General features: G+C 38.2%; 1 protein-coding gene across 1 annotated transcript in view; it reads right to left on the bottom strand.

Annotated features, from left to right (window-relative positions):
* Positions 1–7818: 7818 nt before the first annotated feature.
* LOC101902869 (signal-regulatory protein beta-1) overlaps positions 7819–14584 on the bottom strand; it is a 46771-nt gene continuing 40005 nt past the window's right edge. The window contains exons 7-9 of the mRNA XM_015474218.3: positions 9572–9898; positions 9351–9460; positions 7819–8758 (exon numbers count right to left, since the gene is read on the bottom strand). Of these exons, the coding sequence (XP_015329704.1) occupies positions 9354–9460; positions 9572–9898 (434 nt within the window). The 3' untranslated portion in view covers positions 7819–8758; positions 9351–9353. The remainder of the gene's footprint in view (positions 8759–9350; positions 9461–9571; positions 9899–14584) is intronic.

Raw genomic sequence — 14584 nt, 5'->3', positions numbered from 1 at the left:
AGGACACAAACATTCAGTCCATGACAAGAAAGGAGGCAATACTTCAAAAAACAATTTTATACAGCTTGCCAAACAGGACTCCAGAAAGGTGATACCCACTTATATTCCTAGCTAGCTTCTTTTTTAAAGATCTTTTTTATGTGGACCATTTTAAAAATCTTTGCTAAATTTGTTACAATATTGTTTCTGTTTTGTTTTGGTTTTCAGGCTCCTGAGGCATGGGGGATCTTAGCTCACCAACCAGGGACCAAATTTGCATCCCCTTGCTCTGGAAGGGGAAGTCATAACCACTAGACCACCAGGAAAGTCCCTGTTGTTTGTTCTTTAAGTTCTTGCCCTGAATATCTCTTTTCATTGCAAAGCGCTATGTTGATTTTCATTATTTTCTTCACAAAATCATGAGCTGAGAAAAGTGACATGATATTAAAAGAGCAAATATGAAAACACATTTTTCTGTCTCCTACTTTTGGGTCCCTCTTGAAGCATGACAGGGAATCAGATTATTGGTAGGCTCTGTGTCCACAGCCCGCCTTCCAGGTTTCCAGGGTCAGTTCTTGGTGATCCATTCAGGTTCCTGTGAATGCAGAGAACAAACCCAAAGCCTTTTCTCTTCCCTGTGGTTTCCCATGGAGCTCCCTCCCACAGGTCAAAACTGCAGTTCTCCAAGTTACCACTAAGTGTCAGGCAAAGAATAGTCAATCGCACATGTTTCAATGACTTATTTTTTTTTCAGACTTGCAGCCTCAATGTTCAATGAGAAAGCACTTTAAAAAGCATGCAGTGAACTTTCTGATCCACTCCTCTTTCCATCCAGAGAAGAAAACAATAATCTGGTGCTTTTATCTTGAAAATTTTTTTAAAAAATCATTTTTTGGTTCACACACAAAAAAACAAAAAAACTCTGGAAATAGAACTGCCATATGACCTAGCAAAATCCCACTGCTGGGTGTATACTCTGAGGAAACCAGAATTCTTGGGATCTATTTCACAGCAAGGTGATTATAGTTGATGATATTGTACCATGTACCTGAAAGTTGCTAAGAAGTGAAGTGAAAGTCACTCAGTTGTGTCCGACTCTTTGTGACTCCATGGACTATAGTCCATGGAATTCTCCAGGCCAGAATACTGGAGTAGCTAGCTTTTCCCTTCTCCAGGGGATCTTCTTGAACCAAGAATCAAACAGGGTCTCCTGTATTGCAGGCAGATTCTTTACCAACTGAGCTATCAGGGAAGCTATCAGGGAAGTTGCTAAGAGGATAGAGGATAGATCAAATGTTCTGACCAGAAAAAGAAATGGTAATTATGCAACATGATGGAGATGTCAGCTAACACTAAAATGGTAATAATTTTGAAAAATATAAATGTGTCAAATCAACATATTGTATATCTTAAATTTATACAGTGTTACATGCCAATTATATTTCAGTAAAGCTGGAAAAATAAAAAAAGAAAGAGACACATGTACCCCAATGTTCATTGCAGCACTATTTACAATAGCTAGGACATGGACATAAGTAACCTAAATGTCCATTGGCAGATGAATGGATAAGGAAGCTGTGGTACCTATACACACTGGAATATTACTCTGCTATAAAAGGGATGCATTTGAGTCAGTTCTAATGAGGTGGATGAATCTGGAGTCTATTATACAGAGTGAAGTAAGTCAGAAAGAAAAAGACAAACACTGTATATTAATGCATATATATGGAATTTAGAAAGATGGTACCAATGATCCTACATGCAGGACAGCAAAGGAGACAGATGTAAAGATGTAAAGAACAGATGTAAAGATGTAAAGAACAGACTTTTGGATTTAGTGAGAGAAGGCGAGGGTGGGATGATTTGAGAGAATAGCATTGAAACATGTGTATTACCATATGTAAAATAGATGACCAGTGCAAGTTCAATGCATGAAGCAGGGCACTCAAAGCTGGTGCTCTGGCACAACCTAGAGGAATAAGGTGGGGAGGAGGTGGGAGGGTGGCTCAGATGGGGGGCACACATGTATACCTATGGCGATTCATGTTGATATATAGCAAAAACCATCACAATTTTGTAAAGTAATTATTCTCCAATTAAAATTAAATAAATAAAAATTTTGAAAAAAATATATTATGCAATGAAAAAAGTCAGTGGGTCAATAAAGAAATCAAAGAGGAAATTGAAAAATTTCATGAGACAAATGAAAACAAAAACACAATTTTTCAAAATCTATGGGATGTAGCTAAAATAGTTTGAAGAGGGAAGTTTATAGTGATACAGGCCTACATCAAGAAACAAGAAAAATCTCAAATAAACAGCCTCACCTACCATTTAAAGGAATTAGAAAAAGGAGAACAAAGGCAAAATTCAGCAGGATGAAAAAAGTAATAAAGATCAGAGCGAATATAAAGAAAATAGAGACAGAAAACAATAAAAAAGATAAATGAAAACTACAGTTGGTTTTTTTAAAAGACTAACAAAATTGATAAACCTTGAGCCAGGCTCAAAAGTAGAAAAGATAGTGAACTGAAATAAACAAAATAAGAAATGATGAAAAAGATTTTCAAAACACCTAAAGCCTGATAAATTCATGTAAATCTTTCATTTTAATATTATTTGTAATAAAAACAAAAGGAAAAAAACTTAAAAAAGCAGAAAAAAGAAAGAAATGATGAAAGAGAAATAACAACTGATATCACAGAGATACAAAATATCATGGTGCCGGGGACCACCACGGGAGATCCCACCCATGACAAAGGTCATGTGGAGAAGACCTGACAGGCAAAGGCAGATCAGGACTCGAGGGATTCCCTGGACCTGCTCGAGCATCTTCCCCGAAACCAAAATCTGTCTGTCTATTGTTTATTATATATGCCTTTCACCAACTCTTCTGACATTTACAGGGGGCTATCCCCGACCACCTTTCTCTGAAGAAAATCAACTTAGGGCTCTAGTTAATGAGTCTCCTGGGCTTTAAAGGAGCATTTTTACTTTAACCCCTCTGTTGCTATTTTAGCTTGCTTGGCAGGTTTATCCATACTCTTGCAACTAACGCACATAATTGCTCACAACTCCCCAACCATGAAAGGCACGGGAAGCCTAAGCATTCTAAAAGTCCTAATGAGCATAGAGCCCTTTGAGGGATGAAAAATTATTAGAATAGTACTGGTAAAGGGCTTCATTATTAGGCCAATGCTTGCTGCCAAGTTCCCATATCCCTTATCCATTGTGCACCTGTGAGTGCATGAGTTAATGTAGTTGGAATGTAAGAAAAATAAGTAGTAGCCTTGGTATTAACCACATCAGATCTTTGAGCTAATAAGTTCTTTCTTTGTTGTGACCCACTGCACCTTCACTCCGTGAGAATGTAACTTTATTTAGTACTTTCTGAGGCTGGGAGAAATAAAGAAAAAACACTTTAAGGGAAAACAAGTTTTCTGGCTGATCAACCTTTATCAGAAAAGAGTCATGAAATGTTAACAGGCCACAGGGCCAGACATAACATAAGACCTTTGTTTATGAAAAGGTGTACAGAAAATGTCCTGGTTTCGATAAAGGTAAAATTGATGGAATGTTGAGCTGACTCTGTATCTTTTACTTTGAGAAATGTGTAACTCAGAGTATAAAAGTTCCTTTTGAAAATAAAGCTGCGGATCCCACTTCACCAGAGCTCTGGTCTCTGTGTCTTTCTTTCTCTCTCTCTCTCTTCTTTTTTCAGGCTGACTCCTTGGAGCACAGAGGCTCTCTGAGTTCACTTTTTTGCCCAGGCTTCTAAGACCCAATCGGGAAGGCGCCCTGCATCTTCACCCCACCGAGAGGGCGCCTGTGGCCTCCATGAACAGAGCAATCCCATGCCAGGGGCTTTATTGGCTTTCTGTGTAAACCAAGGAACATCAGCTTCTTTCTCTCTCCCTTATTCTTTCTCTTTATTTTTATTTTCATTTTGACCCCGGACCACCAGCTCCCAATCCATTATAAGACCCATGTCATCTCTCTCTATCTCCAACGCCATCCTTCCTGAGGGTACCCCTGGATCCTGCTGGGGCTGGAGCATGGTAATATTATGAACAGTTATATGCCAAAAAATTAGACAATCTAGAAGAAAGTGACAAATTTCTAGAGGCATACAACCTTCCAACACTGAATCAGGAAGAAATAGATAATCTGAGCACTGATCATGGGTAGTGAAATTGGCTTTGTAATTTTAAAACTCAGAGCATACCTAAAGTCCAAGATCAGATGGCTTCACGTGGGAATTCCATCAAAAATATAAAGAAGAGCTAATGCTATTCTTCTCAAACTATTCCAAAGATTAAAGAGGATGGAATACTTTTAAATTCATTCTATGTGGCACAATACCCTTGACAGCAAAACGCAACAAACACAGTACATAAAAGAAAATTACAGTCCCACATCCATGATAAATATAGAGACAAAAATATTCAACAAAATATTAGCAAATGATTCAACAATATATTAGAAAGATCATATACCATGATCAAGTGGTATTTATGCCAGGAATAAGAGGATAGCTTAATATTCACAAGTCTATCAATGCAATATACCACATAAAAAAAGGAAGGATAAAAATCCCATGATCATCTCAACAGACAGAGAAAAAGCCTTTGACAAAATTTAACATCCATTCATGAAAAAAGCTCTTATCAAAGTTGGCATAGAGGTAATATATCTCAACAAAATAAAGGCCATTTATGACAAACCCACAGCTAACATCATACTCAATGGTGAAAAGCTAAGTCTTCCCACTAAATTCAGGAACAAGACAAGGATTCCCATTCTTACCAGTTCTATTTAACATAATAATGGAAGTCCTAGCCACAGCAATTGGAGAGGAAAAAGAAATAAAAGGCATTAAAATTAGAAGGAAAGAAAGAAAAATTGTCATTATTTTCAAATGACATAATACTATATAGACAAAACCCTAAAGACTCCACAAAGAAACTATTAGAACTAAAAAAAGTATCAGTAAAGTTTCAGGATACAAGATTAACATGCAGAAATATTTTTGCTTTTGTAGACACCAACAATGAACTATCAGAAAAAGAAGACAATCTCATTTAAAATATCATCAAAAAGAATGTAATACCTAGGAATAAACTTATACAAGGACATGAAAGATCTTCACTCTGAAATCTATAAAACACTGAGGAAGGAAATTGAAGATGATGCAAAGAATTGGAAAGACATCCCATGTTCTTATAAGAATTAATATTGTTAAAATGTCCATACTACCCAATACAATCTACAGACTTAATGCAATCCTTATCAAAATATCTATGACATTTTTCACAGACATAGAAAAATTATCCTAAAATTTATATGGAACCAGATAGATCCTGAATTTCCAAAGCAATCTTGAGAAAAAAGAACAAAGCTGGAGGTATCATGCTTTTTCACTTCAGACTATATTACAAATTGACAATAAGCAAAGCAGCATGGTAATGGCATAAAACAAATGCATAGATCAATGGAATGGAATACAGAGACTAGAGATAAAACTATGCACTGTGGTCAAGTAATCTATGACAAAGAATGCAAGAATATACAGTAGAGAAAAGACAGTCTCTTCAATAGATGGTACTGGGAAAATTGGATAGCTACATATGAAAGAATGAAATTAGAACATTCCTTCATATCACATACACAAATAAACTCAAAATGGATTAAAGAACTAAATGTAAAACCTGAAATCATAAAATTCCTAGAGGAGAATATAGTAAACTCTTTGACATAAATTGAAGCAATATCTTATGGATCTGTCTCCTTAAGGAAAAGAAACAAAAGCAAAAAAAAAAAGAGTCCTAAATAAAATTAAGAGCTTTTGCACAGCAAAGGAAATCACTGACAAAACAAAAGGATAGCCTAAAATGGAGCAAAATATTTGCAAATAATACGACCAATAAGGAGTTTTTAATCTGTATTTAATGCATAGTTAATATCCAAAATATGGGCTTCCCTGGTGGCTCAGCTGGTAAAGAATCCACCTGCAATGCCAGAGACCTGGGTTCAATTCCTAGGTTGGAAAGATCCCCTGGAGAAGGGAAAGGCTACCCACTCCAGTGTTCTGGTCTGGAGAATTCCATGGATAGAGGAGCCTTGCAGGCTACAGTCCATGGGGTTACAAAAAGTAGGACATGACTGAGTGACTAACACATGCACAATATCCAAAACATGAGATCATACAGCTCAATATAAAAAACCAAACAACCTAATTAAAAGATGGACAGAAAATCAGAGCAGACATTTTTCCAAAGAAGACATACAGATGGCCAACAGGTACATGAAAAGATGCTCAACTTTGCTAATCACCAGAGAAATGCAAATTAAAACTACAAATGCCTACTTATACCTGTGAAAATGTCCATCACCAAAAATTCTACAAATAACAAATGCTAGTGAGGATGTGGAGAAAAGGGAATCATAGTACACTCTTGGTAGGATTGTAAATTGATGCAGCCATTATGAAAAACAGTATGAAGATTCCTCAAAAAACTAAAAATAGAACTACCATATAACCCAGCACTTCCATTCTATCTGGATGGAAAAAAAGTACTAATTGGGAAAGATACATGCACCCCCAATGTTCATAGCAGCATTATTTATAATATCTGATATATCGAAGTAACTTATCAACAGATGAATGGATAAGAAAGATGTATATATATGTATGGAATGGAATATATGCACTATACATATATGTGGAATATTCCTGGAATGGAATATTACTGAGACATTTAAAAAAAAATGAAATTCTGCCATTTGCAACAATGTGAGTGGACCTGCAGGGTATTGTGCTTAGTGAAGTAAGTCAGACAGACAAGGACAAATACTCATACATGGAGTCTAAAAAATAAAACAAATGAATGTATATGACAGAACAGAAACAGACTCACAGACATAGAGAACAAATAGTAATTACAAGTGGGGAGGGGAAAGGGGATGAAGAGTTGTGAACTACTGTGTATATGATTAAAAAGTAAGAAGGATATATTGCACAGCATGAGAAAATATAGCCATTTTTGTAATTTTAAATGGAGTATAAGCTACAAAAATCTTGAATCATATGTTATACACTTAAAACTAACATAATATTTTAAATCAAGTATACTTCAATCTCTAAAAAGCAGAAAATAAAGTAAAAGAAAATGTGTTTGGGCCAAAAATAGCCATGACAGTTTTGAATAACAATAAAAGGTGGGAAGGGACTTTCCTGGTGGTCCACTGGTTAAGCACCTGCTTGCAATACAGGGCATGTAGGTTCAATCCCTGGTCAGAGAACTAAGATCCCATATGCCACAGGGCAACTAAGGTCAGATGCCACAACTACTGAGCCTGCCCACTCTGGAGCCCATGCCTCACAAGTAGAGAAAGCCTACATGCCGCAGTGAAGACCCCATGTGCCACAGCTGAGACCCAGTGCAGCCAAAGAAAGAAAGAAAGAGAGGAAAGAAAAGGTGGGAAGATGTGCCCAGCCAAGGCATTAAAGCTTATGAAGCTATTCTAAGGTAAGGTAGTTTGGTCAGAGAAATAGACAAGTAGCACAATGGAACAAAATAAAATCAGTAAAAGAACCAGAAATTTACAGGAACTTGATATATGGAAAAGGGGCAGCAGAGATCAAAAAAATATATATATATAAGATCCCAATAATATCCCCACCTGTAATAGACACACACACACACGAAAAATGAGATCAAAGGCACACACACACAAAATGAGATCAAAGGCATAAATAGAAAGAGCAAAACTTGATCAAGATTTGAAAATCTTTTTTTTAATGTATAACAAAAGCTCCAAACGATACCAACAGTCCACTTTATGGACACACCAGACGAAGAGGAACTCTCCCATATGTGCCCAAGAAACAAAGACAAAAATATTTGTGCAAAATTCTACTATCAAGACATTACATAAATATTTAATATCCATCACAAGAAAAATAAAAAATTGTGGCATACTGTCACAGTAGAACTTATACAGCAGTGGAAATTAATAAAATTAAGCTACATAAATGAACGTATAAATTCATTTATACGTTCATTTATGAATAAAGAAAAAAAACTTGTTGTGTATAAAAAATAAAATTTCCAGCAGGCTCTATACAGTATAATAACATTTATATAAAAGTTAAAACATGCAAGTAATGTTATATATTGCTTAAGGTTTATACATATGTTGTAGAAGTATAAAATCATGATTGAGATTATGAATACCAAATCTAGTACAGTAATTTTCAAAGGAACAACAGATCACAATAGCAAAATGTTAACAGTCTGCAAACATAGCATGGTAGTTATGTGGATATTTTTATATTATAAATTTCAAATGGAAACATCTTATTCAACTTAGTGATTTAAAATACATGTGTGTTAAAATGAAATCACACTTGCAAAAGCTCTGGATAAAAGTAAAAAGTGCTCTGAAAATTAAGTGTGCGTGAGCAGGGGCACAATGGAAACCTATTTTATTGATCTACTTGATTCTCTTTGGGGTGGAGGCAGGAACAATTTGAAGCTCAGTGCATCAGGGTCCAGACATTCTGGATCAACATGACCAATGTCCATCCTTGACTCAGTTCCAAAGGTCAGAGAGAAGGCACATAGGAGGGTGTGTGGAAGGGAGTGTGTTCATGTTGGAGGTGGGGAAAACAGAGTGAAGGGTGGGAAATCTTGAGTCATCCCCAGTCCTTATAGCTTATTTCCACTTGAGCCCCTTGCACAGGGAGGGAGGCGGTGTATCACAGAGTATGCAGGACCTGTAGGGAAAAACACTCATTCATTGTTTCCACAAGTGTTTTTGAGCACATACTGTATGGGAGGCACTTTGCTTGGCCTGGGTTCATGGTGCTGACCAGAATGAAGCCCCAAACACCTCTTTCTGAGTTCTAAAGTCTCTCCCATCCCACATCCATCTGTATTATTACATAGCACATCCAAGTCCCCAAGATAGGTTCCATAAGTTGATTTTAGTAATACTTTCCTTATTCATCCCGGGATACACCATGTGATAAATGAATATACAACAGTCTATGGAAGGGCTCTTTGGAGTTTGGGTCTCAAACTTTTTTGACTGTGGACCCTCACCTCCAGTGTCCTACATACCTTGGACTCTCACCTGCCAGGTCCCAACTAACTTAATTGTAAAAACTTCAAATTCCCAGGCACAGAATAATGAGAGTTGGAAACCTCTGAAATTCCAAGACACATTTGGAGAAAATAAGTCTGTTCCCATCTCTCCTTTGAAGCTGGATTGCCATAAGATATTTGAGCTTGCCTTGACTCCTCTTGCCACCCCAGGAAGGTGGCTCTGATCTCCTTTTTTAAAGAATAAGACTGCCACCACCTCACCTGTTACAGGTTCCACCACCTGTGAAAATAGGTGGCTATGAAACTGATCACCAGCACCACTTTGAAGCCCAGGAGGAAAGCCATCAAGATAAGGGCAGGCATCTCTGGACCTAAGTGACAAGGGGCAGAGGAGATATCAAACGGGACTCTGTGAGTTAATACCTCATTCCACTTGGAGACAGAGGCCACCCAGTTGCTCACAGGTGTAGGGGTAAGCTTACCTGTGCTCCCAAGGAATTTGTATGTGTCCTGCACTGCTGTGGACAGTATGAGGCTGGCCTGGATGGGAGGCTGGGTCTCATGCTGCACTTTACAGGTAAGTACATGTTCAGACTCCCGCACTGAGGCATTCACCAGATGCAAGGTTTCCAAGGTGTAGGTCCCATCACTATTCTGCTTCGACGGGGGTTGCACAGCTCCCTTGAACGTATGGCAGTTCTCCAACCAGCTGAGATGCACATTCTGTGGATAGAATCTCTGCACGTGGCAGGTAACTGCCACCATGTCCAAGGAGTGTGAAGACTGGGACACAGTCACTGTAGGGGGGACTGTCACAGCCCAAAGAAAGCAGACAAGTATTATAGGAAGTTCACCATGGGAACCGGCAAGCTCCCTAAAGATAGAGGTCCTCTGCTCAGGGCCTACCATAGAGGAGTTAGGTATTGGTTAACAAATGCATGCATAAGTAAGTGCATGAGTGAATGCATGCTTGGACGGAAGCATGGAATGATGAATCCATCTTAATCTTTCCTTTCTTTTCCACTGTGGACATTCAATAGGAAAAGGTGAACCTGAATGTCATTTAAGAACCTATGAATCAGTAGACTTACTCTATGACCTGATGAAGATTCCTAGCCTCTAATCTTCATGACTGCAGGATACTAATATTTGACATAGAAAGGAGCTTACTTTTGGAGAAGTTAAGTATTTACCCAAGGTCACAGGTGGCAAAGCAGGGGTTCCACCAGAGACAGTATGTTTTAACATTCGCTATGCTGACACCCAAACTATAAGGCTATAATCATTTATGGTTGCAGGCTCCTGGGAATTATGACCTAACAACTTCTAGAATTTTTTCAACCAGACTTTTTAGCTGTGAAGAAAATGTATGCATACTAAAGAAAATTGGAGAAATTTTTAAATGCTAAAAAACACATTAAGGGTTTCAGTAGAATTCATAGGAATACACAGCACTAAATTAAAGTAAGGGATGTGAGCATCAGATTCTGGTCCCTGCACTGACACCATTGTCAAATGCAAGACCTTGTGCCCATCACCTCTTTGTTTCCCACACTCTTATTCGAAATTGTCTAAGCTTAAGGGGTCTAGTTATACAGACTTTGGCTCTTGGTCTAGGGTAGAGAAAATAACTCCTCATGTAGTACAATTTGAAAGAACTAAGAGTATGTTTGTTCCCCCAATATTATTTCTTTTATACTCAATTCATCTTGACCTATATGCTTGCATCTATGATGCTGCTCATAGGTGGGACAGCCAAGCAAGACACCATCCCCAGAATGTCCCTGTCACTATCCCTAGAATGTCCCTATCTCTTGTCAATCTTTCCCCTTCAGCCCATGGGCAGGGATTCCTACCAAGCAAAGAGCAAAATCCAGAGAAGGGATTGTGATGGCCTGGTAACTAGGCAGTGCCTGCGGAGGACAGGCCAGAACAAGGTACCACCAAGCAAGTGCCATGGGGCTGACAAGGACCAATAAGAGCATGGAGGGTCTCAGATAGACCATTCTAGCCACCAGTGAGTTCTCTGGGCTGCAAGATATTCAGGACAATGTTGGGAGGACAGAGACCAAAACCCAGCTGATGATATTTGCTCCCATGTGCTGAGCACAGAGCTTGAGTCACTGTGCATGTGCTATTTATTCTTCACAACCAAATGGTATAAACACAAAGTGCTACTTGGTATCAGAAAAGACAACAAAAAGCCAATAGAAGGACCCTACACAACTCAGGCCTCCATTTCAATGAAATTGTCAAAAAGGAATTGATTCAAACTTGAACATGAACAACATTTCAATTATACAAGTAATTTTATTTAATTTACCTTTTAATTAAACATAGAATATAATGACAACTGGGCTTCCCCAGTGGCTCAATGATAAAGAATCTGCCTGCAATGCAGGAGACAGAGGTTCAATCCCTGGGTTGGGAAGATCCCCTGGAGAAGGGCATGGCAACCCACTCCAGTATTCTTGCCTGGAGAATTCTATGGACAGAGGAGCCCGGCAAGTTGCAGTCCATGGAGTCACAAAGAGTTGGACACAACTGAAGTGACTGAGCACAGCAGCATATAATGACAACTATGCACCAACTTTTAGAAGAAACAAGTGTTGGGAGTGTAAGGAAGTTGGCATAATATTTTCCTAAAAAACATATGCCAATACCATCAAACCCTACATTTCAAATTTCACACTCACAGCCTAAAAGTTAATTTTTAAAAATTATTTGAAATCATTTGACTGTTCTGTCAATTTTAAGGGGCATGCATTTTTAAACCAGAATGTTATCTTTCAAAGTGCCCACAGAATCATTAGGATCATAGAAATTTTCCATCTTCTTTCATCTTTTAAGGCCAGAAAATTCACCTGAGACCCCAGCAGTTCTAACACATCATTTACATCAATTACTTGAAATACACTTTGCCAAATCTCTGATTTCACTTAGCAACAGTGAATTAGGGTTCTAATTGCACGGTGTGGTCTGATGCTTGCCATACTTCAGTCAAGGAAAGACCCTCCTCCTAAAGCAGAGGGTTTCTGGGCTCCACACCACCTCTTGTAGCCACCTGACCTCAGCCCAGTGGTGCTGGGTGGTGCCACGTTCTATTTCAGATTCCTGAAGCTCTTCCTCAATGCTCTGCATCTGAATTTCTCCACAACCATGAAATGCCACCAAGAAGCCCCTGAAGGCACATTCCAGCTCCCTCCTCTATGGACACTCCTGAGGAATAGTCTATAGAGTTTCTCAGAGGGTACCCAGTGGCAGTAAGCCTCAGGCATCCACAGGGGCCCCCAGGTCAATAACTCACCTTTTCTGGGGTGTCCCTTCTTCCTTGTGTCACTCACTCCATCTCTTATCCCAGTCTCACTAAATCATCTCCTAACCACCTGTACCTAACACCTCATTTCAGGCTTTGCCTCCAAGGAAATCCAGACAACAACACAAAATTATTTCTGTAGTTGCAAGCCCAACCTGATGCAGGCAGTGATGAGCAGAAGGATTTAAAGAGGAGGTTAATCTATTTTTCCATCTCCTCACTTTCAGTCTGCATGTGTCCCAAGGTCTGAAGTGGGTCTCTTGCATACAGCATATATATGGATCTTCTTTTTTATCCATTCAATCAGTCTGTGTCTTTTAGTTGGAGCATTTAATCCACTTACATTTAAAGTAATTATTAATATATATGTTCCTATTAGCATTTTCTTAATTGTTTTAGGTTTGTTTTTATAGGTCTTTTTCTTCTCTTGTGTTTCCTGGCTAAAGAAGTTCCTTTAGCATTTGTTGTAAATCTGGTTTGGTAGTGCTGCATTCTCTTAACTTTTGCTTGTCTGAAAAGCTTTTGATTTCTCCACTGAAGCTGAATGAGACCCTTGCTGTGTAGAGTAATCTTGGCTGTAGGTTTTTCTCTGTCATTACTTTAAATATATCCTGCCACTTCCTTCTGGCCTGCAGAGTTTCTGCAGAAAGATCAGCTGTTAACTTTATGGGGATTCTCCTGTACGCTTCTTGTTGCTTTTTCCTTGCTGCTTTTAATATTTTTTTCTGTGTTTAATTTTTGTTAGTTTGATTAATATAATTTATAAATAATCAATTTATGGTGAATATTCTTATTATCTATTTGCTTCTCTATACAATTGTTCTAACTCCAGGGAATTATATAAAAATTTTCAGATAAGGGGGAGTCCCTGCAGTATCATTTTCCTATTTTACAGTCAGCGATCCCAACACTCAGAGAACTTAAACAACCAGCATGAGGTCCCACAGCTGGTGAATGGTGGAGTCCGAAAAGCCTGAATTCACATCCAAGTTCTCTCACTCAGCAGCTTCATATCCTCAGGCAACCTTCACTTCTTACAAACTCAGTTTCCTTCTATAAAATCATGAATGGGATAAGCAGTACAGGGCAGTTGTACACATTAAATAAGTCAATCCACACAAGTGTGTATATTGACAATGTCATTAATATCAATATTTTATCCATGTAAAATGATGTATTTTATTCCACAAGAATAGCATAAAATGAGGAAAATATTTTGTAAACTTTAAAGTCCTATAAATATTTAAGAAATTAATTTTACTGTTGTGCATGCAAACTTGGACAACTCACTTACCTCCTCTGGGCTTTAGAATTGTTGCAAATAATGAGATGATCACTAAGCTCCTATTAGGCATTATATGAAAGAATTCAAATCATGTCATTTGCAGACCAGTCAAGGCCTGATCACAGAGAAGGCAATGGCAACCCACTCCAGTATTCTTTTCTGGAAAATCCCATGGAGGGAGGCTGCAGTCCATGGGGTCGCTAAGAGTCGGACACGACTGAGCGACTTCACTTTAACTTTTCACTTTCATACATTGGAGAAGGAAATGGCAACCCACTCCAGTGTTCTTGCCTGGAGAATTCCAGGGACAGGGAGCCTTGTGGGCTGCTGTATATGGGGTCGCACACAGTCGGACACAACTGAAGTGACTTAGCAACAGCAGCAGCAGCAGCAGCAGTGAGGCCTGATCCAGGTCAAGAAAATAAAAATTAACCTTCTCTAAAAAATACAGATGAAAATTGGAAGTTTTGGCCACAGCAATCAGAGCAGAAAAAGAAATAAAAGGAATCCAAATTGGAAAAGAAGAAGTAAAACTTTCACTGTTTGCAGATGACATCATCCTCTACATAGAAAACCTTAAAGACTCCACCAGAAAATTACTAGAGCTAATCAATGAATATAGTAAAGTTGCAGGATATAAAATCAACACACAGAAATCCCTTGCATTCCTATACACTAATAATGAGAAAACAGAAAGAGAAATCAATGGAACAATTTCATTCACCATTGCAATGAAAAGAATAAAATACTTAGGAATATGTCTATCTAAAGAAACAAAAGACCTATATATAGAAAACTATAAAACACTGGTGGAAGAAATCAAAGAGGACTAATAGATGAAGAAATATACTGTGTTCATGGATCAGAAGAATCAATATAGTGAAAATGAGTATA

This window comes from Bos taurus, chromosome 13, assembly GCF_002263795.3.
Source record: "Bos taurus isolate L1 Dominette 01449 registration number 42190680 breed Hereford chromosome 13, ARS-UCD2.0, whole genome shotgun sequence".
Lineage (NCBI taxonomy): Eukaryota > Metazoa > Chordata > Mammalia > Artiodactyla > Bovidae > Bos > Bos taurus.
The sequence above is the reverse complement of the archived record's forward strand: the minus strand, read 5'-3'. Positions and strand labels throughout refer to the sequence as shown.